The following is a 27,359-nucleotide window of genomic DNA, read 5'->3' as shown; positions in this document are numbered from 1 at the left end:
TTCTTTGTGCACTGTTTCTCCATGAAGAAAACGACCAGCGTTTGTATCCTTGGCTTGCTGAATGGAGTAAAATCAAAGATTTTCCAGCATCCCTTGTTCTTTTTCTCTTGATAGAGTTCCCAGAATAGATCCTGCCTTTAAGTGAAAACTCTTGGATGAAAATCTAGGTCTTAGGACTTTTGGACTAGATTTCCTTCTTATTCAAAACCATGAGTTAGTTTGTATTTAAACATAAGTGAGGCCTGAAGGCTTAATGAATTGAGAAATACTTTGGGATGCCCAGAAAGCAATGATCAAGTTCATGGAAGTACGTTCTTTTTAAAAATCGAAGGGAGACCTTGTGACCAATCAGGTCACAAATATAAAATTCCAAAATACAGGATTCCAAATATAGGATTCCAAAATATAAAATATGCCGTGGTCAAAGCAGTAATGATTTCCTTTTGGGTGGGGTTCCTAGAGATTCCAAGAAGACATCATGAAATAGATGAGTGAAACATATCACCAGTGAAGTTCTGTCTGCCTGGCACTAACTTTTTACTTGACTTGAGTTGTAGGAGGAACAGACACCTTTGCATATTGCCTCCCGCCTGGGTAAGACAGAAATTGTCCAGCTGCTTCTGCAACATATGGCTCATCCAGATGCAGCCACTACAAATGGGTACACACCACTGCACATCTCTGCCCGGGAGGGCCAGGTGGACGTGGCATCAGTCCTGTTGGAAGCAGGAGCAGCCCACTCCTTAGCTACCAAGGTAAGGAGAATGACATCATGACAACATGGACCAAGAGGATTCCTAAGTCATGGCCTTTCTGCTCTACCACATACAGAACCAAGAGGTAGATCTCCTTAGGCCTTGACTTACTTCTTGCTCTACATATTTAAGATTCATTCTCTAAATGATTTAAGGGAATTGTGAGATTCCATATATCTTCAGTAAAGAGTGTTGAATTTCATTCTAATTAATGCTGGTGTTGTTGCTAGGACAAGTATCTAGTACTCTAAGACGATTTTCATAAAGCAAGGACCACTTTTTCTTCTTTGCATTATAAAACCTATAATATATTCTGAACAAAAAGATAAATGGAATTCCTAAATACATTGAACTGGTAATACTAATGAGGAAGACGGTACTGTATTAGATGTATGTGTCGTGAGTTGTAGTACCAGATCGAAGCTCACTTTACTTAATCTTGCATTTTGCCAACCCTATCATTAGCCATCACTTACCTGACATTCTCATTCCCATATTAGTTTCCGATCTTTTGCCTGGATATTTGCAGTGCTTAAACAGAGCTGGGCTGGAAAATCACACCTCCTTAGTTATTAATGACACTGAACAAAGAATTTTACTTATGTTCCAAGTTTCATGACAGGGCAGAGCAATTTTTCCTATGCTTTATACATTCTATTTGACATTCATAATTTGGAGATGACTTAGAATAAAACATGAATATGCTCAGCTAATTGGAGCAAAATAAATAGAGCTAGTGCAAGTGGAATTGTCATGGGGCAAAATAATTCCCTCAAATGTAACAGTGATTCAGATTAATGAAAGGACAATTTCAATTCTCTCATACTAAGTAGGCATAGGGACTGCATCCAGGGAGAAGGAAGGTTGCAAATATAAACTGAGACAGTGATGTGGCTTCTGTCCTGTTATAAGTAGGAGGAGCCCACTAGCTGTTATGGCTTATCGGGTTGCCTCTTATGGCTTATCTGGTGGCCTATGGCTATAAAAAGTATTTTGATATAAGAAATTGATAATTATTGAAATTTTGCATGCTGAAAAGTTGAAAGGATTTTAAAAGTTCTTAAAAAACAGAAACTAAGCAACAAATGTGGTAATAACCTGAGAGACTAAGTGATTGTCCTATCAGAGGAAGGTATAAATCATCAAAATTAAGATACATAAAATATAGAAATAGAGAATAAAAAATAGTTTCTTTTCTTTCAAAGATTTTTAGTATTTAAAAAATATAACTAGATCCATGGTAAATTAGGGCAATAAAATAGAATAAAATGTTAAACAGCATTTTAAGAGTTAAACTGATGAGAGCTCAACAGTGGTTGATTCATCATTATTAAAGCCATGTAAGAGTTTCTAAATATTCAACTGACTAGGGCTCAAAGTGGTTGATTCATCATTATTAAAGTCATTTAAGTGTTTCTAAATATCAGAGGGTAAATAAGTCGTGGTGGGATTAACATAGAGGAAGAAGGTTGATGTATGTATGACTCAAGAGATGCCTTCTAACTTTGGTTTTGTTATTCTTCCGTATATTTTATGGAGTTTTGTCTAATAATTATTTCCAAATTTATAAGAGTTGGATCACTATTCTAGCAAGACTTTAAAGATAAGGAGTTTATTTTTCCTTCTTCATCATATAGTTTGTCTCAAAGAACTGCTTCATCCAGAGTATCACCCTCATCATTGAGTGGAGGGGGGAGAATTTTATGCTGGTTTATATGGACAATGCAAGAAGGAAGAAATACTTCCTACATTTGTCCCACATTTGGAAAAAGCCAGAAGATTCACTGTCTTCCAAGAATTTATTAATACCAAATGTTCAAAAAGAAGCAAAAAGAAAAACGTCATCTTATTTAAAAATAATTTGTCTGGAGACACTGAAAGGGGAATATTGCTTCTTGGGGGATATTCTGTGTTTATGATGGGGGCTTAAATGGTCCCAGGATAAGCCATAGCTTAGAGCACCTAATCCAGGCATATTTGCTGTGTGTTTTACAGGCCCTGGTCAGTGTTAGAATTTCCCTACTCTGACTGTAGTGCCAGAAGAACATGTGATTAAACTGTCTGGCCAAGAGGATGGATTTGAGATCATGGTGTAGGAACTGTGCCATCCTCAAGATCTTAGTCCACAGACTTATCTGTTTTTATAACACACTGCTAAGTACAGAGTAAGGCCATTGTTCAGGCATGCAAGACACTGAATGTACACATATCAACATGTGTAGGAGAGCAGCTTTCTAAAAAAAAGTTATAAAGTTTCAGTGTGTTTAAATGTCTGCTGTTAATCAGCTCAACATCATGCCAGAAGTAGAATGTATTGGTCTTTTAGACAGTTGTGAGTCTTCTTGGAAAAGCAATTGGTCTTTTAGACAGTTGTGAGTCTTCTGGGAAAGGGGACAAGTCAGAAAGGGAGTTACTTTTTAGTAGTGCACGTTTTTTGTTCTATAGACCATTTATCTTGCTGTTTCTGCTGAAACATGTCAACTAATTCACGGATACTTGTTTTTGCTATGGCTGCCAAAATATCCTAAAATTTAAATAAATTTGGAATTCAAGTGTTATAAAAAGGTTTAAAAGGAAGAGGAGAGTTGGAGAGAAGGCAGCTGTTGTTTCAATTCTATCAATTTTAGAGACAAGAAAAAGGCTTTTTTTTTTCCATTCACAAATTGGAGCCAGTTTACTGACACAAGTGGCTTTTAAAAATCCCAAACCTGTAAAGTCAGACTTCAGTCTCCAAGCCCTTAAAATAAAATTTATTTTGTGCAGTCTATCAAGCCAAACTTTTGCATGTTAAATTTCATTCTTTTCTTTGTCCTTGTTCATGGCTAACAGATTTAATGCTACCAATATTTTTTCCAAATGAAGAATCAGTATAGTTTCCTTAATATGTTAACAAATAAAAAGATTTTGTGAGGAGTTACACAAACAAATATGATTTTACATTTGTTTCTCACATTTTCAGAAGGGTTTTACTCCCCTGCATGTAGCAGCCAAGTATGGAAGCCTGGATGTGGCAAAACTTCTCTTGCAACGCCGTGCTGCCGCAGATTCTGCAGGGAAGGTAAAGATTTTCTATACCTTATATAACAGTTAAGGTGATAGATTAGGAAATCCTTAAAGACGTTTTTCTCACTTCTCTGAAAGGAATGTGAGAACAACTGATGAAACTATCCCAAATAGACATGGTGACGATGTCTATCCATGACCATCAATGTACACACTGATTCAGAAAGCATTTTTAACTGTGCCTCAAAGTCTTGTCACAACAGTGCCAGAGCATTTCTATATTAAGAAGAATTCCTGCGATGTTAATATAGTATTTCTTACATAGCAGTTTAGACCTTTGTATATTGTGACCATCAAGATGCTCTTTGCTGGTGATATGTTCAATCATTTTTAACTTTAGTTATGTTTTTAATATGAAAATTATTAGGGATTTGTTTATTCTTTTTTTTATTGACTATATTAATTCATTAACATGAACTTAATCAATATCCAAGCATCCTGGTAGCTTCAGGGCAGCTAACTCTTAATTTATTAATGCTGAAACTTAAACACACCCTTTACAGAATGGCCTTACCCCGCTCCATGTTGCTGCTCATTATGACAACCAGAAGGTGGCGCTGCTGTTACTGGAGAAGGGTGCTTCCCCTCATGCCACTGCCAAGGTGAGGACCACAGAAAAAGGGTGTAAGGATCACCTGAAAAGACATGAGAATTGCCATTTAAACACATGGTATAGTATAAGTGAGACTAGTCCTAGCAATAGTAGCTTTTGGTATTGACACCTTTTTTTTTTTCTTGTATTTCTACCAGTTGCATCTAGAAAACCTTTTAAGATTTTTAGAGTCAGCAGATATTAAGGGCATGTTCCTATAAACCAGTAGAGATGAATCTTATTGCTAACATTCTGTGTGTTAGAGAATGATGTCTGAATTTTGAGAAATGAGAAATAGGGTCACTAACATGTGTTCCCTTCTCTGCTATAAACCAAATGCTATGATAAAAAATGTCCTTTTATACTCTCATTCTTTCAGACTTCAAACTTCTATTTGTTTCTTTGTTTTTAAAAAATGTTTTACCTGTGTTAAATGTAGCTTGGATCCCTCTAAGTCCCTAGACTTGGGGATGGTGTGGTATGCCTTTTTTGTGTATATCTATACAGCACCAAATTCCAAAACTAAGACTTGTACTTATGGACAGGGCATTTCCCACCACTCTAGTTGGCACCTTATTACACTGAAAATATATATGAATGACATATAATACATAAAGTCCTTATTGTATCTTCTGTTCATTAATTCAGCAAAACTATTTTGAGAACACATCAGGGTTATTTTAAAAATATTGATTATGGCTGGGTGTGGTGGCTCACACCTGTAATCCCTGCACTTTGGGAGGCCGAGGTGAGTGGATCACGAGGTCAAGAGATGGAGACCATCCTGGCCAACCCTGTCTCTACTAAAAATACAAAAATTAGCTGGGTGTGGTGGTGCGGGTCTGTAGTCCCAGCTACTTGGGAGGCTGAGGCAGGAGAATCACTTGAACACAGGAGGCAGAGGTTGCAGTGAGCCAAGATTGCGCCACTGCACTCCAGCCTGGTGACAGAGCGAGACTCCGTTTCAAATATATATATATATATATATATATATATGGAAAAATATTTATGCTGTATTAGACAACAAAATAAAGCGACGGCCACCATTTATTTGCTAAACACCATGCCTAGCACTTTACAGGCAATATCTCATAATAATCCCATGAGACTTGTATTCTCATGATCTCCATTTTGTAGATGAGAAAGTGAGATTTAAGTAGGTTAATTTTCCAAAGGCATTTCTTAATATGAATATTAAGTGTTAGAGCTTCTACCTGTGTTTGACCTCAGGTAGACTGACATTAGAGCTGGTGCTCTTAACCACTAGATCCTTTGTGACCCAAAGCAATATAGAGAGATTTATTCCACTTTTATTATACAAATATATACATATATATACTCATGCCTATGTAAATTATGCATATTATAAACAAAAAATGGAATATATACATAAAATATGTTCTGTATAAATATATATTTTATATATAAAATGTTACATATAAATATATAACTTTATACACATACGTACATATACATCTACATATATTTACATCTTTTTGATGCCAATGAACAGTTTATAGTAAAGTACTCTAATTGTAAAAAGAGGGTGCCAAATTTTCAGTTATCCACACTGTTCTTATTTCTCTTTTTTCTACAACCTCATCAATTCTGCACATATTTTATGTCCTTCTTCAAACTAGAATATAAGCTACTTGAGGAGTATTTATATCATATTCATGTGCATATCCCTGAGGTGTTTAATACCATATTATGAGGGTCTCAATAAATTTGGATGAAAGAATGAAGATTGAGCAGCTATGGAATAAAAAAATACCTGCTCACTTAAGATGCCAGCATTTTTTTTTCATTAGCTACCCAGGATAAGCATTCTTAACATAGATAAAAAAGATTTCATCAGTACTCATGAGCACTTTCACTGAACTCTTGCAATGTGCAAAGAAAGGATTACAGTCACTCAATGGGAGGTAAAACTGTACAACATGTGTTTTCATTCCACAAGGGACTCTTAACCTACTTGCAAGAGAAGACCTAAATTATAAAATAACGTGTATGGTTTTCCTAAAGAGACAAACATAGCCTCGATCTCTAGCCTCTACCTTGTATGGTCTTTACTCTTAGGCATGCACATACTGAGTTCTGAAGATGATGTAAAGCATTTCTCTACTCCAGAGTCTACAGTAGGATGGCTGTTCTGGGAAGGCCTCTCTAGTGTCTTTCACTCACCTGCCCAGCCTGTCACTGAACATGAGCCTCTCAGCTTTGGGGCCCCTCCTAGGGGGCTCCAGGTGGTACGATCCCGCCGTGGTCTCCACCTTAGACTCTTTCTGCTCATTATAATGACCCCTCTCCTCAACACACACAGTCCTTTGACCACGAGAATTTGGATTCTTTCCACCAGAGTCCAGAACCTTCTCTTAGTCTTCCTTGGGAGTGCTGCAGTTATTTGAGTCCCAAAATATTTACTCTCTGTGGAGTCAAAGGGCCCTTTAGCTCTTGTAGGTTGAGTATCTACCAGACAAACCTCATCCATTGCCAGAATTGACACGTTCTTTGATAATCACTTACATTGTTTTGCTAAAACATCCCTTTACCTAACCTTGGCAGAGCCCATGCTATAGGAAGGGGGTAATTGAAACTAAAGAAACACATTGTAGCAAAAAGAAGTTAACTAAATTCATTTGGTCCACAAAAATCTATGTGTCTCCTTTTCAATAGAGCCTATGGACACAAATACAATATTCTAAAGCAATTAAAGCATGTAAGAGCTCTGATCAGACCCGGAAAAAGACTTCCAAGCTGAATTTCCTTCTGTTGCTTCAGGGAAAGAAAATATTTGTCAAAAATAAAAGATACTTATTCTTGCTTGGAGAAATGGGGACAGAGTAGATAATGTAGCATCCTGTGAGGATCAAGATTTGATGATGGCATATAAAGACATTTAGATTCTCAAAACGCCTTTTTATTTTTTGGTACACTTGGTAGCTAACATTAAGGAAATAGCATGACCTGAAAATGCCTCTCATGTATTGATTACAGGCTCCAGTCTGTAATCTCAGCACTTTGGGGGACCGAAGTCAGCAGAGCACTTGAGCTCATGAGTTTGGGACCAACCTGGAAACATGGCAAAACCTCATCTCTACGAAAAATACAAAGAAATTAGCCAGTCCTGGTGGCGTGTGCCTAGAGTCCTTGGTACTCAGGAGGCTGAGGTGGGGGATTGCTTGAGCCTGGGAGGTGCAGGTTGCAGGGACTGGGATGATACCACTTCACTCCAGTCTGGGCAAGGAAGCCATACCTTGTCCAAACAAACAAACAGACCTCTCATGGTAATCTCACAAGAAGCACTTGACCATTATCCTGTCTTCCCTTCAGCATGTCACTGAAGGGAAAAACCACCGTTAATGGCAAAGCCACTGTTTTGAATTTTAATTTGACTGGAAAATTCTACCAGATTTTTTAACGAAAAGGAAAGAAAATAATGTATACTGCAGACCTACAAATTGTTCCATATTTTTTTTTCTTTTAGCTAAGTATGGGGTTTAGAGTTCTGTTCTTGTAAGCAGAGCATGAGTTATTCTGGTGCTTTCCACAAACTCCCCCCCAAAATGAGTAGTCTCATATTTCTACTGTTGAAGCAGCAGGTTATGAAGAAGGGGAGATCTAGGATTTGGATGGACCACAAGATTAATATAAGCTAATTTTGTTGTTTAATATATTTTAAATTAGAACACAATCCATTAAAGACAAGGATTATGTCATGTTCACCATTGTATTCCCACACCTAACACACTGCTCGACATATGCTGGCACTCAGTAATATTTATTGAACCAGTTTAAAATACAATCCAATCAGAAGCATATTAGTTTGAGTATTATAGTAAGATAATAGACATAATGACGTTTTATTCAGTACTGTTATAACCATATCTGAAGTACAGCCTTGGTTCCAGGTAGCACACACAATTCAAGAACAATATTGACAAACTAGAATCAGCTCAGAACAGGTCATACTTATAGGGAGAGATCTAGAAATGGCACTTCCACCACGAATAGTTGAAGAAATAGAGAAAAGTAGCTTGGAAAAGAGAAGGCTAAAGGTAGATATGAAAACTATCCCCGGGTGTTTAAAGGATGGTCATGTAAAAGAGGAACCTGGGTTATTCTATGTTGCTCTCAGGAGAGAACCAATATTACAAGAAAAGAATTTTCAGCTTTGGTGCTTTGATGTTTCTGTCTTACAGTTAGTTGAATGGGGTGCCTTATGACTTTTATTGTAGAGATTTGGTTATTGTTGGATGGAAACATGATGAGTGAGAGTTTGGATTAACTGTAAACTCATTTTTAATTATTCTGTTGATTTGTGATTTTTATTTCCTTTAGAGACATATTAGAGCAACTGTTAATCTTACTCTATATGCATGTATTTTTGTTTTTTTTAGAATGGCTATACTCCGTTACATATTGCTGCCAAGAAGAATCAAATGCAGATAGCTTCCACACTCCTAAACTATGGAGCAGAGACAAACATTGTGACAAAGCAGGGAGTAACGCCACTCCATTTGGCCTCACAGGAGGGGCACACAGATATGGTTACCTTGCTTCTGGATAAGGGAGCCAATATCCACATGTCAACCAAGGTATTCTGGCCCTGCCTCTTGCTTCAATCACGAAGCAATCATGTTTTGAATGCATGCAGACAGGAACCAATCACAGATAATTTGGGACAAAAGGAGCAATGTGTTAAAAAGAAATGGGGATATCTTGCAGACACCAAGAACAGGAAGGGAATCAAGCTTTATGAGAGACTAGAAAACCATAAGGGAACAAGGGAGAGACTCTCTGTATGGCAACATTTTTGCTTCTTGACTTTTCTATGCAAGTCTCATTGATCTCTACAGCCCTGCTTTCTTTGCTTCTCCGTGTGTGTCTAAAGAGGCTGCCCTATAGCTCCCAATGTTAACATCACTATAATTGCTCCAGTGTCTGCTGCTCCTCATTCCAAATTTCAAATATATATAGAGAAAGAATGGTTCCATCTGGGGTTTAGCTTAAACAGCTACTTCTAAGCTGGCAGACCCATGTCTACCACCCAAGGCATTCTTTGGCCCTGCTGGGCATCAGAGGCCTCTGGATAGGAGGCGGGAAACTCAGTAAAATATATATATACTTTTTGAGTCAACATAAGCCTAGCTTGAGGTGTTTGGTGGTGGTGGTGAAAAAATCTTTTTTGTTTTTTTTAATAAGGCACATCAATCATTTTAGCCTTTCTCGAGGGACTGGCCTTTGTAGGCCTCCACATTAACTATAATAGAATGGCAGTCGAAACTATAGAGAAAAATATTCAAATTTAAAAACACATATTTTTACAAGTACATGTTTTCCAATAACTCTATCCAATCATCTACATATAGATCTATAGATCCACCTAACTTTCTGTCTTACACTTGTATGTGCTCTGCTATAGCCAGCTGCTGAGAAACACAGAATTGCAACCTGTATTTATTAAGTTAGTTTGTCATTTGATGTCTTGATGCTTTTTGTATTATGTTGTATGGACTTAGTGAAAATTAAGTTTCTTAGCTCTTTCCACAAATGTACAAATACCCTATGTTTTGTACATTTCACTGTTAATTGATACTTTTAAAATACCAGTGATAAGTTGGTCTTAATGACATTCGTAAGTAGGTTATGTAGCATGTATCCTTTAGGAAGCGCTATGAAACAGCAGGTTGCCTTGAATACTTCTGGATCTCAAAAGTGTTCCCGTACCTCCCCTGCCCTTACGTACTTTTCTGGCCTTTATAAAAAGTCCCCACAAACCCTTTTTTAAAGTATGTTGAGAGCAAATCATAGGGTTAGTCTTCCAAAGGATATTTCATTTTTACAAGAACGAACACCATAAAGCCTTATAGTGAAATTCATTGTATCAGATGGACAATCATTACAGTCCAGGGCATGGACTACTAAAGTCATATCATTCAGGTGGTCATTTACCTTGTTGGGGAAAATCTGATCATAAAGCATATAATATTTTATTTAATATTAGTGTGTGAAGGGGCATATGTTTATTAATAACAAATCTTCATTTGAAAATAAGCCAAAGAAATCCATAAACAAATTCAGCAGTATTTTGAGTAGGAGTAAAATTCCAGCTAGTTTATGAAACTGATCTTACAGTGCTTCTGATGGTATTATTTTTAATTTATAAAAATGACAGATATATATTGCAATCACTTCAGTATGCCCTCCTTTAAGGTTTTCTTCTAAATACATTACTTTCTTTGAGAGCATTTTAGCAGTTAACAAATATTTAATGAGTATTTTTGAGTTGCACACTTAGTAATGAAGAAAAACATTCAATTTTGAATCACAAAGTAACAGTGATTTCAGTATTACATTTGAGTGGTGTCCTAAACACATAGTGTATTTATCACTAAAGTAAAACTTTAGTAAGTTTTCTCAGATATATCTGAATAGTAATACAATATACAAAATTTTGCATATAAAACCTATAACCTTGCCTTTTGGATAGAATTATAAGATAATGCAACTGTAAAAATATCTCAGGCCAGGCGCGGTGGTCACGCCTGTAATCCCAGCACTTTGGGAGGCTGAGGCGGGTGGATCATGAGGTCAAGAGATCGAGACCATCCTGGTCAACATGGTGAAACCCCGTGTCTACTAAAAATACAAAAAGTTAGCTGGGCATGGTGGTGCGTGCCTATAATCCCAGCTACTTGGGAGGCTGAGGCAAGAGAACTGCCCGATCCCAGGAGGCAGAGGTTGCGGTGAGCCGAGATCGCACCATTGCACTCCAGCCTGGGTAACAAGAGCGAAACTCCGTCTCAAAAAAAAAAAAAAAAAAAAAAATCTCAGATAAAAACCAAAACTGATAAAAAATTTTCCCATTGCTTTTGAAGAGAAGATATATTCTTTATCTTTTTAAGGCCAACTGAAATCAATAGTTTTATACCCTCCAAATGATTATTTCTCATTATGGACTGTGATATAGAAATTATATTATATTCATTATCCAATCACCATCTGTAATAAAATAAAATAAAATAAAAAAGGTTAGTTGTTGAGTTTACCAGTGTATCTTAGGAAATTAGTTACTTTTTTTTGAAAAGAACTCCTTCAACACTTTCTATTTTCTTGATTTATTAGAAAATGTTTTTCCCCAGAAACCTTTCAAACAGTGTTTTTACTCTATTCTCACACAACCACATAATAATCATCAACACAGAAGACTTCTGTGACCAAATGTGGAGAGGTATTCCCCACATACCAAGCAGCACACACCAGCTGTGTATCTTCCAATTGAGTTCCAACACTGAACTGGAACTGGAAAGAGTGTTAGATCCCTTCAGTTCAGGGTTCAGTCCCCAATACTACCCTCTGCACAGACACTATCAGAAGTCTGGGCCTCTGAACTTCTGATCGACTGGCTTCAAGTTGGGGTTTCCAGAACACTCCCTTTGAGTTCCATTAATACACTGCAGTGGCTCACAGAACTCACAGAAATACTTACCTTTACCAGTTTCTTATAAAGGCTATTACAAAGGATGAAGCTGAAGAGACACATAGGGCAAGGAATGAGGGAGGGCGTACAGCTTCCATGTCCTTCCTGGGGGCACCACCCTCCACAAGGAAGCTCCATGTGTTCAGCTAACCAGAAATTCCCTGAACCCTGTCCTCTGGGATTTTATGGAAACTTCATGACATCGGCATTCATTCCCCCAAGGGTATTGGTTAGCACTCTCAGGAAGGTCTTATGACCCACAAATGCTGGGGGGAAGATTAGAGTCTAGCCTGGGGGAAGCGAAAGGAGGCTAGGAGAAGGTGGGAGATAGTTTGTTTCCTGAGGCTTGCCCCTGAGGCTAACACACAAGGTGTTGTGACAAAAGACTGTAACAAAGGGCTGTGGGAGTTATGAGATAGCTACTGTGGACAAAAACCTATATACACTGCAGGTTTACATTTTTGAGTTGGATATGCAAGTTTATCACAATAAACTGCAGAGATTTTATACTGGTTGTTAGTTTGGAATCTTGCATTGCAGAAAATCCATTCTGCAAATAGAGTAGAAAAAAGCACACACATTTAAAAGTCATCAAAAATGTCTTGATATTTGATGATCACTTCATGTAATGATCACTTCAATAATAGTTTTATGCAGACCATCTCTGTAAAAAGAAATATCCTGATATTAGTTATTTTAGAAAGGAGATACAAAACAATCTTGTTTTATCCTAATATTTCAGATTTTTTATACAATAGCATTATATAATATTTGTTAAGTGATGAAAACTTTAATAGAAAAAGGATATATGTCTTCTGTCTCACCCTGTGTTTTATGAAACTCAAAGTTGAGCTCACCTAGAGCTCTAAGGATTAAAAAGCCCCAGGCCCACGAGAAAAAAGCCTCCTCTCAAGTTGTAGAATGGGTTTTTCGCTGTAGGTTTCACTTCCATTTTTGGAATAAGGTCAGTGTTACTTTTTGATTTCCAGAAGTAGCACCGTGGTTGGAGATCATGAATTTTGAAGAATATGGCTTAGCTTTCTCAGCCCAAGTGCTAATGCAGGAGAGTGGACCTAAAATGCAGTGGTCAACAGGGGTGGTGGATTTTAATCAGTTGTGAACTGGGGAAGAGGTGCTGACTCAGAGCCCAGGTAGTCACCTCAGTCTATTGCTGCAGTCCAGGAAAAGCATAAATATACTAGGCATGTGAGCAATAGTGAAGGGAGAGAAATATATGGTATAAACAGATTGTAAGCTAGAATGTAAGCTCTATAAAGATGGAAATTTTGTTTACTGCTGTGTTCAAGTTCCTAGAATATGAACAGTTCATGACATATGAAACATACCCAAGAAAACACCTGTTAAATGTAAATGATGTAGTAAGGCCACCAGAGTGTGGCATTGACTGAATAAACCACTTTTCCCCTCCTTTCACCATGCCTTCCTTTTTAAATTAATTCATTACTGTACTTTAATTGCATATTCAAATAAACCAAATAATTACTTGGTGTACGTACACCAAACATATTGCATAAAACTTGGCAGTTTACAGTGCTATATAAATAATGGGGTTACTTTAAGTTAACCTTTAGAGGAATTTTGTGAAAAGCATATTCTCTTTGGGTGCTGGAGAAAGTTTTTCTGAACTCATTTCCTGTAACTGTCCATTTTTTTACACTGATGTGATATTTTGTTGATAAAATATGAATGATTATTCTGCTTATAAAATAGGTGTAATATTTGGTTGATCAGTTATTTAAATAAATAAGTTGGTACAGCAGGAGATCCAGATGGATTTGAAATAAATGTCATTTGAAAGCTTATTAGCTGAGCTATTTTAAAGCCTCGCATCATAATATAAGTACCCAACATAGAAAATAGAAAATCTAATTTGCCTGAAGTGTTGATTGACTTAGAGGATATGTCTTAGATGAAACATCAAAAATTTAGAGAGTTTGCCTTAAATATCAGAAGATGCGGTTTCTGGGAAGAGGTTATGAGTTTTCCAGGATTTTTTCAATATTTTATCATAATATTATAGATGATGCAATTTATTTTCTTCTTCAAATGTATCCCTTTGGTTCCATTCTTTTTGTAGAGTGGACTCACATCCTTACACCTTGCAGCCCAGGAAGATAAAGTGAATGTTGCTGATATTCTTACCAAGCATGGAGCTGATCAGGACGCTCATACAAAGGTAAAGCAAATCATTGTCAATAATGTGACAGATTCTGGCTGGGATGATTCCCAGTAGCCCCCATTTGGGTCACCCCATGTCCTGGGTCTTCCCTCCTCAAGAGTTCATTCTGAAGTATAAACTAATCATAACCCTCTCCTATCCACAAATCTATGGCGGTTCCCCATTTTTTTTGCTGGAATCAATTCCAATTGATAGCATGGGGTCAGGACCCTTTGCAGGAAGACTCCAATTGTGCAGACTTAATTCTACCCTCTCCCTTACTACTTTAGCTAGTTCACATGACTTGCTGTGTTCCTCATGTATTTGCTTGTCTCCATACCCTTGGTCTGGAAATGGGTTTTTCCCTCTCTATGCCATAAAATTCTTACCCATTCTTTAAGCCTGCTGTAGCTACATCTTTCCTGCATCTCCCATCAGAGTCATTCTGTATTTGCTGTTTTCAGATATTATTTATGCCTCTCTCTTAGTTCTTTGCAGATTAAGTCACCCATGTCTGATCTCTCTAGCCGATATGAAGTTCCTTGTGGTCAAGGGTTCATATATAATTTGCTAAATAATATCTTTAGTCAAACTGAATTCTCTGAACTCTGCCCAGTCTTTCTCCTCTACTACTCTTAATAACTAGAGTAGTAAAGTTTCTACTTTATCTATTTCTAACTTTTTATTATTATTTACAGCTTGGTTACACACCTTTAATCGTGGCCTGTCACTACGGAAATGTGAAAATGGTCAACTTTCTTCTGAAGCAGGGAGCAAATGTTAATGCAAAAACCAAGGTAAAATACTTGTAGTCATTTTCAATTCCTACAAGCAAAGAGGTTCAGCCATCTGGACGCCTCATTACTTAGCCAGAGCTACAAGTGTATTTTTTCCCCCTTTTTAGTTCGTCTAAAGTGATTTTGAAGAAGTGATGTAGTTTTGTAATTATTTGAGAATTTTCATTCTAATAACCTTTGACAGCCTTGCAGGTTAGCTTCAGAACTACATAAAGTTAAAGTAGCTGACATCGATTTAACAACTTACTGCAGGACACAATAGATGCCTGCTAGAACATCTTGATGTTCTGGCAGATTTCCTTTATATTGTTTCAGGGCCTTGCCCCCCCCGCCCCTGACTCCTTATCCTCTCATGAAGAAATACAGACCTGCAGCCTAGACTGCATGCTTTTCATTTTTAATGAACTCTGTCACATTCAGAACATCACGTGGTCACGCTCAGTGAAGCAATAATGTATAAGGCCCGGGCTGGAAGTTCTCAAGGATAATGCACAGCTGACTTGATCCCAACAGTTTCCCCAGTGGCATTCAAAAGGTCCTATTCAGCAAAGCAAGGCTGAAACGCAACACTTTACTTCAGTGAATTAAATTTGGTTCAAGGTGAAGAGAAGTGCAGACTATAACTATGGCCATTATGCATAATACAACTTGCTGCTCCAAGTTCTTTGGTCCAAAGAAATATTTATTTGTACTTTTTTTAAAGGTCATATATCAGAAATTTCTTTTTTTCATTTCTTTCTTTTCTTTTTCTTTTTTTTTTTTTTTTTTGCAGACAGAGTCTTACTCTGTTGCCCAGGCTGGAATGCAATGGGCAGTGGCATGATCAGAGCTCACTGCAGCCTAGAACCCGGGCTCAAGTGATTCTCTTCCCTCAGCACTGGCTAGGACTACAGGGGTACAACACCATGCCCACCTAAAACATTTAAAAATGAAACATTCAACATTTAAAAATGTTTTTGTAGAGATGAGGTTTCACCATGTGGCCCAGGCTAGTCTCGAACTCCTGGGTTCAAACGAAATTCTCCTGCCTTAACCTACCAGAGTACTGGGATTACAGTGTGAGCCACCAAGCCTGGCCCAGAAATTTCTAATTAGAGCTATTTGAGTGGGCTGAAGTAAACGAGTGTGAGCATATTCAGGACTTTCCAAAGCCATCATTCAAGATTCTATAAATTAAAAATATAAAGAAGTTTTCTAAGTCAGGTATTCTCTTAGAAGCTGAAACAAAGTCATTTCTACACATAAGTATGTTTATAGCTAATTTAAAACAAACTTATTTTTAAACTATAAATAATACTATTAACATTTAAGATTCAAACTTATAATCTTACTCTAGCAAGAATAGCTGCTGCCTAGTTTCTGATCAGTTTTTAAGTTCTCGTGAAATTGTGCTTTGAGACCTATTTAAAGCCTCTAATATGAATTCTCAGGCATTAGCTCCTAATGCCTTTTCTGCTGAGCCAGCTCTGATAGAAGGACTCCAGGGAAGACATTTTTTGTTGTAATCCAAGTGTTCTCTCGAAATGAACAAATGTAACAACACAGTGAGATGTTGGCAGGGCTTGAAAATGCCTGTCATATTTTTAAATGTTTCATTGTTGAAATGGTTATAATATTTAGAAGGCAAACACTATATTGTCTAGAGAATACCAATGGTCTCCCTGGAGTTTGATCTGCATTGAATGAAGATTTGATTGAAAGAAAAATCTCATTTTATCATTTCAGTTTTTTTGTTTTGTGTTTTTTAAGTAAACTGTTACTTGGACTGTTGCATTTCAAACCATGTATCTTCAGGGAAATAGACACAAACCTCAAAGGACAGTCTTTTAATGAACTCTTCAGATTTTTTTTTTTTTCATGTGAAAATGATATCTTTGAGAAAGGAATTGGGTTTTCTTCCTCAGATCTTATCTGTAGTTAAGCTGTAACTATATCGTAGTTGTAGCCACTAAAAATGGTTTTATTGCTTTAAAAATATAAACATATATATTAACTTAATTCCTAAACTCTCATGATATGGTATAAAATATTTGGAAAAAGGTACTTACTTTAGAAGACTATTTGTTGCTTAAGATTGGAAGAAAACCCTGTTACAGCAGCTTGGGGCAAACCAGACCTGGTTAAATATATATTTAATTGGTGAAGAGGGTTTAGAACAGCATATGAAAACATTGTCTTTATTAAAGATACTGTGAAGATTACAGAGCTCTTCAATGAGAAAAAAATAATAACCAAAACACCAAAGTGTTTGCTAAAATTTTCAAAGTTAGAAAAGAAAACATATTCGTGAACAACTTATCTGATCCTTCACCAAGCTTGAAATCTTGGCCATTCCCATTTTACAAATGAGGAAATTGGGGTTTAGAGAGGATTAGGGATTTGCAATTAATTGGTAGAACTGGGTCTAGAGCTTTTAGACACATGGGCCTATGACAGTAGATTAAGAGTCAACCAAATGTTTATGTAAACACTTGAATTGCTCCAGACTTACCTGGCAAATATACTCACTGGAGATTCCAGGTAAAGATTAGATTAAATCAGGGCTGGGGAACATATCTGTGGCCACAATGTCCACTGATCTATTGAGGGCGGGAATGTTGCTTTGGAATTACTAATTTACATATATTTATAGATCATTTAAATTTATTAATATGTCATAGGGGTATATTATTTTATTAATTTAAACACTAAGTTAATTAGCACATAGTGTGTAATTAGTAAATGCTTGTTGAATGAATTAACTTGGCTGATACTGAAGAGATGAACTAAATTCAGTGGATAAGACATTGTAAACACAAAGAATAGGAAGAATTTTTACGAAAAGAAGTATCACGTAGTGTATTCTCTTTAAATGTCCATGGATTATCTGATTTGGCAGCAGAGTCCCTGCAATAGCCAAAGGCTTCTTGGAGTCCCTGTAATTGATTTATATTTTCAGGTTTCCTGGGGCCATCCCATTGTAGGGATTTATAAGCAGATGTAACACTTCCAACATGACAGAACTGAGGAAGTGTCACACTTAGGGACACAGAGGTAGACCTTGACACATATGGGCATGTTCCTATGGGCAGAAAGAGTACAATGAATCTATAAAAGAAATCATGTAGCACCCACATATATAGTAGACAGAGCAAGAAAATACGTATGTTGGTCACAGGGCAGCAATGACATTGTATGAACGGGATATGTACACTTAAAAGCTTAGAGTATAAAAGGGCCATTTAGAACTTAGAGGCTGGGACAATTGGGCCTGAAACATGTAGATAAAATATTGTGAGTGGTGAGGCAGGTAGATTTTTTTTTTTTTTAATACTTTTAAGTTCTGAGATACATGTGCAGAACGTGCAGGTTTGTTACTTAGGTATATATGTACCATGGTGGTTTGCTGCACCCATCAACTTGTTATCTATATTAGGTATTTCTCCTAAGGCTCTCCCTCCCCTGGCCCCCCACCCCCCACAGGCCCTAGTGTGTGATGTTCCCCTCCCTGTGTCCATGTGTTCTCATTGTTCAACTCCCCACTTATGAGTGAGAACATGCAGTGTTTGGTTTTCTGTTCTAATTTAGTTTGCTGAGAATGCTGGTTTCTGGCTTCGTCCATGTCCCTGCAAAGGACATGAACTCATCCTTTTTATGGCTGCATAGTATTCGTTGGTATATATGTGCCACATTTTCTTTATTTAGGCTATCATTGATGGGCATTTAGGTTGGTTCCAAGTCTTTGCTATTGTGAACATTGCTGCAAAAAACATATGTGTGCATGTGTCTTTATAATAGAATGATTTATAATCCTTGGATTAAAAAAAATAGCCATTGTCTGATAACCATTGGCTGTCATGGTCTTCTGCATAGGATCTGAACCTCGACTGATGGTGGAGAAATTACTTAACTTTCTTATTTTCAGTTTCATCTTGTCTGAAATGAGGAGAAAAGCTGTTCTTGGAAAGGAATATAAAATTTAGATTTACTTTCAATGATTTAGAATCCCTAAAGCTAAGCTGAAGGTTAAGTATTAGGAGAGTCATGATGAACAGGCAGTGGTTTATATGACCTCTGCAGCCTTCATTTAAAAACAATTTTACTCTTACCTGTTTCCCAGGGAAGAAATCACAGGGGTCATGCTCTTTCTTATTTTAAATCTCTCCTTTCAGCTCACATCTGAGCAGAAGTCGATGGCACCCACCCCCTTCACCTTTTAAGGGAGCCCTTATTTTTACTGCTAACTGGTTAAAATGTGTTAATAGTTCTCATTTGGATTATGTGAATCTTGTTTCATCAGCTGCTCTCTTCTCTTTGTTTAGCAGACCATAAGGTGTGAGGGAGTGTTTGCTGTGAGAAATGGGTTGCTGATTATCTTGGGTTCCAAATAAAGCGTCCGTAATGGTTTCGTCGTAAATAAGACTATTCAAAATGAAGGCTAACCTAATTTTCTTCTCCCTCTGCAAATCGGGTGCTGGGCCCACCGCCACTGTCCTCCACAGAACGGCTACACGCCTTTGCACCAGGCCGCGCAGCAGGGCCACACGCACATCATCAACGTCCTGCTCCAGCATGGGGCCAAGCCCAACGCCACCACCGCGGTAAGGCAGACGCCACTGCCCCTCACCACGCTTTCTCCTTTTCCCTCCCTTGCCCTGGTGGCTTCCTGTCTGAGCTGAGTGAGGTCAGATTCACTCAGAGAGCCTTATTCCTTAAATAAGCCCCCTGGACTCTGGAAAGCCCCAGATTTTTAGGCAGGCTTTCCAGAAGTCACTGTGACTTCCCCAGAAGTGCTTGCCCTGGGAGGGAAAGCAGTCAGCCTGACTCGTTGGCTGTCTCTGGAGAGGGGGGCCCTCCTCTTGGGCTGTGGGAACGTGCTCTGCTTACAGCTGGCTCTCAGATGTGAGCACAAATTGACCCCCTGCCCCGCCCCCACCGCCTTCTTAAGGGAGCACAGTAAGGGAGCTTCTGGCTTAAACAAAGCTCATTGGGTTGTGGAGCCATTGAAATGTAAACTAAGCGGTGCAATTAAACAAACTGGGATCCCCGTGGCCTGGGCTGGATGCAGCCTGAATTGCTTGCTTGTGTTACTTTGCTGCATAGTGAGCTTCTGCACAGCTGTAGCTAAATATGTTACTGTGTTCCCTATGGTAACATCTTACCTGCAGCAGATGGCCTGACCTCTGTTGGGGGATAAGTGTACCTGGTACTTGCTAACAGGTTTGGAGGTGTCAAGAGGTACTTTCTTAAGCGCAATACGGTGTTTGTAGAAGATATTTGACAACCTTAGGGTTAAAGCGTCAAGTGCTTCTTATTAAAAAGAGCAAGCAGATGCAAGCTTGTTGTGTTACCATGGTGACCTGGGCTATAGTCTGAAGAAGTTACAAAGACAGATTTAGACGTAATGGTAAAAACTAGTGATTTTCCTAAGCTGTGCCTTGTTTTGGAAGGAAATGCTGGCTCATGCAGAGCAGCGGGTGATCTCATTGGCTCACATCGCAGTCCGCTCTCTCATTTCTCACTCTCTTTCTTTCACTCTCTCTTCAGAATGGCAACACTGCCTTGGCGATTGCTAAGCGTCTGGGCTACATCTCCGTGGTCGACACCCTGAAGGTTGTGACTGAGGAGGTCACCACCACCACCACAGTGAGTACAAGTGACTGATGATCTTCAGCCTTGTTGTCTTGGCTTTCAAGCTAAATACATGTACAGTACTTTTTCACTCACAAGATGTTTGGAGCTTTTAGTTTGGACTTCTTTTGTTGAGTGTATTGTGGCACATACATAGAAGTATGCAGAGGTAAATGAACTCACACAAGGAATACAGGGCTTTAGCTTCCTCTACTCAGCATTGATCCCTATACAATGTGTGAGTATAGTTTTATAATTAGTTCCTTTTTCTGTGACTGGCTTATTTTCTGGCTCCCCTGCCCTTTTCCTTTAGTTGTGTGTGACACCTACTGCTGGCAAAGCGGTAACACACTCTAGTGCAGACTTCTTCCCTTAGCCAGGAAGTCAGGCCAGCCTCTGGAAAGACCCTGGTCTTCCCAGCACCGTGCTCATAACTGGATCACATGGACTCCCAGTGAGAGCAATTCATCCTTATTTGCAACTTCTTTCTGATCATTATTTTTTAATTCAAAAAGAGAATAGCCTGTGCTTTGTAGGTAAATTATGCCTGTATCATGAAAAAGTATATATTTAAATTTTTTATTTTCTCTGTTTTGCATACAACTGCTGATTCTTCATGACAGATCTGTTATTATTATTACTGGCCTTTGCTAGAGAAACTATAGACGAGTAAAGACCATGATAATACTGGGTCCTAATGCTCCTGTACCATCAGTGGGAGCAAAGTTTAAAGGAGGCCTCCTGAGAGGGGGCTCCTACCTGAAAGTGGAAGTACTACTATATTTGCATTTATTCATTCACTAACTTTCTACTTTAAGCATGGATTAAAGAATGGCTCTTTGCTCTATCTTTGTAAAGTAGAAAAGTAGAGGAACAGCAAAACATGAGAAGTTCTTCAAAGACAGTAAGACCACAAATGAACAAATACATAATTCTGAAGGAGGTTCTAGTAAATGCTCCAAACTAAAAATTCATATGGAATTTGAAATGCTTGGTTCATTTGACAGATGTGAGGAAAAAGAAAGGAATTTTGTTCTTCAAGCTGACAGTAAGTTCCTGTTGACATACGTTGAAGTGATGGAATACAGTTGGTTTAACGTGCAATTTTAGGCAGAGTGGAGTATGATTTATTAATGAGCTGCAAGACACAAACTGAATTTAGACGGGGGAGAATAGCACTGCTTGTTTTCTGAGGCAGAATTTTAAAACCTTTGGCCAGTGCACCATAGTATTTTAAAAATTTAAAGTATGGCTTTAATAAATTATATAGGAGAAAAAGGTCTTGTCACTGCCTAGCACCATACTTGTAGGTCACTATATTTAACGGTTTTTTCCTTACTTTATGATTTCTTATGCCAGGAAAATCTTCATAGTAAGGATCTGCACATATATACCACTTTATTTTGATATCTTTTAAACAATGTGTACATCATAGTACGTGAAGCCTGTAGTGGCAAGATTGGCCAAGCACAACTGTTCTGCAATTAGAAGTCATGTTTTCTCTAAACTTTATTACCCTTTTCCTGTTCTGGGAATCTTTTATGTTTATTTTACCAAGTTATCACTAGATGGCAAGCTTGTATCTCTTGCTATCTTGTACCTACCTTGCTTCCATTCATTTCATTAACTGATTTGTTCGTTCATTATTTATTGGATGTAAAATATGTGCTAAGTGCCGAAGAGTTATCAGTGGTGAACGCCGGCAACTTCAGTGTAGTGAGAATGGAGAATGAGGCTCAGGCTTGGTAGGAAAATAAATTCATATTTTACTCAACAAAACGATTGAACTTATATGTCTGGTTTCAAAGACATCTCAGGTTTATAAATATTACTCAGGTTAATGACTTCAAACACAAAGATCTCTATTTAAAAAGAAGAGGAAATAAGCATTCTCTGGTTTGTCTCTGAATACTGTAATTGCTGTTTCTAAATAAGTTTTCAGTGTCCTTGTCAGAAATCAGATACAAGATCATCTCTCCACCACATCAAGCGCTGGGGAAGACAGGGACTTTTTGAACTCTCTGAGCTTTTTTCTTTTCTGGTAACTATTATTCTCTACATTCTGTAGCTGAGCATTGCTCCATCAAAAGTTGCTATACTTAGAATTCAAGTTTCTAGGTGAAAAGCCAATAAAAATAGAAAACATAACACCATTTCTGCTTTCAGTTAGGACACTAAGAAATCATTGTCACATGAACTGAACAAGTATCTCTTTTATCTAAATGGATAGTTTTAGTGGTTACGTTTCCATGCTGATCTCTCTTCATTGTCTGCTGCTCTTTGAATTGGTTTCTCTTATAATTGTGAGCTAAATTGTTTTGTGAAATGGAAGTTGGGAATAAGAATTGGAAGAATAGACTTCTTCTCTATGTCTATTTTGGGAGTCTTCTTACAATAAACTTCCTGTCTTTGGAAAGAGATTTTCAATAATTCTTTTTCCACATAATGTGTTATTAATGATATTAAAGACAGTAATATTTAAGTTGAAAAATATGTCAGGCATTAAGGGAAGATCTAAGGTTCAAATTTAGGTTGTTGGGTTTTAAAGCCCATGTTTTTAACCTTGCTGATATAACTGACTTCGGTTTTGCTGAAAGTAACTTAACAGGAATTTTATGAAAAAACTGTTTTCACCTGATTTTCAACAAAAAGAAAAACCACTTAACTGGTGCCTTTTATTGACTTTTGTGGGAGTATCATATTCAATATCATTTTTCAAAATCTATAGTCACTAAAAATGATTTGAAACTGTTGATGATCGCACAAGAGACACTTAATAGTTAAGTAAAATTGATAAAATTTAATGTTATTACCATTTAAATGCAACAGTTGAATTACACCTGTAGTACAACTGACACATTAATTCAACATGAACTGGATTTTTATGATGTGCATTATGAGCAACCATGTAGTCCTTTTGATTAAAGAAGGTTTCCTTTCCTAGTCCTCCTTTTGAGTTCTTTACTACAAAGTATGAATAAAGTTGGTAGACACCAGAGTAAGGCAGTCATTTGTAAAGGAAAAACCAGTTCTGTAGAAATTTCTGAGACATTTTGGAACTGTGGTCTGTTTCCTTAACCTTTGCTTTTCTAGCTTTACTTTGTGAGACGCAGCTGGGAGTATGAGACAGTTGAGCATTCTCCTTGGATTACAATCACTGTATGTCTGCCAGAATGGATATCAGAATGTTAGAGACACATTTCTGGTGACAGAAGCCAACAAGCCCAATCCACTAATGCAGGTTGGAAGAACTGTGGCATATGACTCATCCTTCTACTAATTGATCAACCATCATCAATTATTCCTATTATTTGTATAAAGTGTCACATTTTATGTTACATATAATTGATATACAGAGCATAAATCGCTGAATAGTAAAATAAAAATATTATATTTATATTATTATTATTTGAACATTAGAGAATATTTAAGTGAACTGCAGAAAATGTGAATATTCTAACTCCTAAATCTTATCTGATGCCATAAATCAGTTAACATGAAAATCAGAGGAGGAGCAGATAAAGAAGAGTTGTCTAATGCGTACAAAAGTACAGCTAGATAGAAGGAATAAGATCTAGTTTTAGGCAGCACAACAGGGCAACTATAGTTAACAAAAATGTATTGTATATTTCAACCTAACTGGAGGAATGGATTTGGACTGTCCCTAACACAAAGAAATGATAAATGTTTGAGGTGATGGATATTCCAATTACCTTGATTTGATTATTACACTTATGTTTACATCAAAATATCACTTGTACCCCATAAATATGTGCAACTATGTATCCATAAAGATTTAAAAAATTTAAAAATAGGAACCATAAAAATGGCAATGCAACAAATATTTGTAAAGTCATTTGACATCTTTTGAGGTAGAACCAAGATCTTTTCTGTAAATATAGTCCATCAATTATAAGTTATATTGCCATTCTTGCACAAACAACATCAATAATACATATTACATTGTGTGTGTGTGTGTGTGTATATATATATATGCTATATTATGTATATTTATATGATCTTTATGTGTTCTGGGTATCTCTCTCTCTCTCTTTCTTTCTTTCTTTCTTTCTCTCTCTCTCTCTCTCTCTTTCTTTCTTTCTTTTTTTTTTTTTTGAGACAGGATCTCATGCTGTTGCTCAGGCTGGAGTGCAGTGGTGCTATCATGGCTTACTGCAGCTCAGTTGATTCTCCCACCTCAGCCTCCAGAGTAGCTGAGACTACTTGGGAGTAGTAGGTGGGCATGTGCCCCACTCCCAGCTAATTTTTGTTTTGTTTTGTAGAGACAGGGTTTTGCCATGTTGTCCAGGCTGGTCTCAAACTCCTGGGCTCAAATGATCCACCTGGCTGGGCCTCCCAAAGTGCTAGGATTACAGGCATGAACCCAGCCCTGTGTATTTTCTTAAAGAGACTCACTTAGTGCAGAATCTTTTTAAACTTTTGACATGTTTTTTCAACCTGTGATAATTGTCTCAATTACATCTAGTTTGGTATTATTTTCAGTTACTCACCTTTGTTAAGACTAAAAAACATCTACCCTAGTTTTTCTAGAAAAAAACCCCGGTATTGGTATAATATTTAGTTTGGTTATCAAAGTTGTATTAATATATATGATTGGTATGAATATGTTTAGAAACAGAAACAAGTTTAGCTTGAACTCCACTGATGGAAGCGATGGGTATGGCCATTAAAAGGTAGCATCATAACCAAGATTACTCAGTGCGCTGTGGTGACTTAGTGAATATGTGATATAAATGCAATTGCTGGCCAGGGGGTTTGGCTGAATGAGGGTTGGCTAAGTGAAGATCAGTTAAGCACATATTTTCTTTTGCATAAAACAAATCCAGATATTGTCTACCATTTATAAAGCAGAAAGTTAAGAACTCTTAGTTTATTTCTACATTTTCCATATTATGATTAACAATATAAATTCATTATTAAATCTCTCATCCATCTACTATGTCTTATTTCTTTTGCCGTATTATCTGGTTTAATTATATTCCATTAAACTTGAACCTAGTATCCTACTCTTTTAACTTTTAAAGTAGTTTCTAATCTTGACCATAATATCTTAATTCTGTAGCAGGAGATATCCATGATCATTTTATTATAGCCTTGTTCTCTGTGTACATTATAGCTTTGTTCAGAGATAGTTGCATAAAACCATATTTATGTTTAAATAATCAAATTTTCAAAGGACATTTTGTTTAAAAGGAAAATACGTATTCATTTCTTGTTACATAAGTAGGATTTGTCATCCATTCAACAAATACTTGTTGATGGCCTTCTAAAGGTCAAATACTCTCTCATGTGTAGATGCTATTATATTTACCACATTGCATACAGAGGCCATTTTTAGTCTCTATACAGAAAAATATCCATGACCAATATGATCACAGTGTATTACTCTTTCTGTTGCTACATTTGTTTGCTGGTAATTCTGATAGCATTCAATGACCAAACTGAAGCAAATTATTATTTGCACTCTTCCAAGTACAAAGGAAATGTGGTCCCATTATCAGCACCTGAAAATAGAAACTGCGACTACCAGGCAATGAAACTTAATCATTTAAAAAGTATTTCCAGCAATTATTTTCAAACAGAGAAGCATATCCTTATTGAAATGTTTCTATGAAGGACAAATACTCTAAAACATTTCTGCAAAAATTAACTTTCTAATGTACTCGGATATAGTAGACAGCCTATCGCATTTTTAAATATTCCCAAAAAGTTGAATAAAGGTCAGGAGCAGTATCTCACACCTGTAATACCCATAATTTGAGAGGCCAAGGTCAGCCTGGTTCGAGACCAGCCTGGACAACATGGTGAAACCCTGTCTCTACTACAAATACCATAATGAGCCAGGCATGGTGGTGTGCACCTGTAATCCCAGCTACTCGGGAGGCTGAGGCAAGAGAATTGCTTGAACCTGGGAGGTGGAGGTTGCAATGAGCTGAGATCACACCATTGTACTCCCATTCTGAGCAATAAAAGCGAAATGCCATCTCAAAAAAAAAAAAAAAAAAAAAAGAAAAGAAAAGTTGAATAAGATGTCATAGTAGGGTAATCTCAATCTTATATTTTAAATGCAAATCATTTTCCTACATTTTGTACACTTTCCCTAATACAGGAAAATGAATCTCAAATTGAACTGTGCAATAAACCCACCTAAGGAACTTAAAAAAAAAATACCCTGATACCAATTATAGTTGGGCCTGATTCCCATGGATTTTGATTTAATTGATTCATGATGGGACCCAAGCAACAATATTTTTAAAATTATTCTAATAATTGTAATATGTAGCTATAATTGAATACCACTGATAAAGAACATGGGTTCTAATTTTTGTGTTAAATTTCTAAATTAAAATGTATAATATTAAAATAATAATCAAATTGTATAAGAGTCTTTCTGAGTTTGTTCATTCAACAAATACTTATCAACCACTACTGTTCTCCAGATTTTTGGATGGATACTTTTGTTTTTCCTGCAGCATTTACTTTCAGTGAATAAGACACAGAATAAAACCATTTAAATATCACTAGAAATATGCAGGCAAGCTGAATTTACAACCCTTGTCTCCAGTGGTGCTTTCATATAACCAGCAGGAGACTTCCTTTACTTTCTCTGTTTCTTCCTGTCTTTTAACTAAGATTCCATTCAAAAGACAATGCATTTCATCATGATGTGGATTTTTAATTTATTTTTTGCATAATTTGGTATCATCAAGTTTTTTGATACATTATTTGAAAAGCTTCTACTATGTTTTAGGTGCTGTGGAAACAATCTTTCTCTAAAATGACTCACAATCTCACATGGAGGCAGATAGGCAGAGGGGGCACACACAGTGTGTAGCGTATGACACAACACACATACTGC

At 37.1% G+C, this 27,359-nt stretch overlaps 1 protein-coding gene across 50 annotated transcripts in view; it reads left to right on the top strand.

Annotated features, from left to right (window-relative positions):
- The window catches only part of ANK2 (ankyrin 2), a 589,059-nt gene that overhangs the window by 475,871 nt on the left and 85,829 nt on the right, over window positions 1-27,359 (top strand). For all 50 annotated transcript variants that reach the window (XM_078366661.1, XM_078366656.1, XM_078366650.1 and 47 more), the window contains 8 exons: window positions 558-755; window positions 3,715-3,813; window positions 4,322-4,420; window positions 8,811-9,008; window positions 13,992-14,090; window positions 14,771-14,869; window positions 19,351-19,449; window positions 20,396-20,494. In XM_078366661.1, coding sequence (XP_078222787.1) covers window positions 558-755; window positions 3,715-3,813; window positions 4,322-4,420; window positions 8,811-9,008; window positions 13,992-14,090; window positions 14,771-14,869; window positions 19,351-19,449; window positions 20,396-20,494 — 990 coding nt within the window. The remainder of the gene's footprint in view (window positions 1-557; window positions 756-3,714; window positions 3,814-4,321; window positions 4,421-8,810; window positions 9,009-13,991; window positions 14,091-14,770; window positions 14,870-19,350; window positions 19,450-20,395; window positions 20,495-27,359) is intronic.

Source organism: Callithrix jacchus, chromosome 3 (assembly GCF_049354715.1).
Source record: "Callithrix jacchus isolate 240 chromosome 3, calJac240_pri, whole genome shotgun sequence".
NCBI classification, from domain to species: Eukaryota; Metazoa; Chordata; class Mammalia; order Primates; family Cebidae; genus Callithrix; species Callithrix jacchus.
This window is presented reverse-complemented; position numbering and strand designations above follow the sequence as displayed.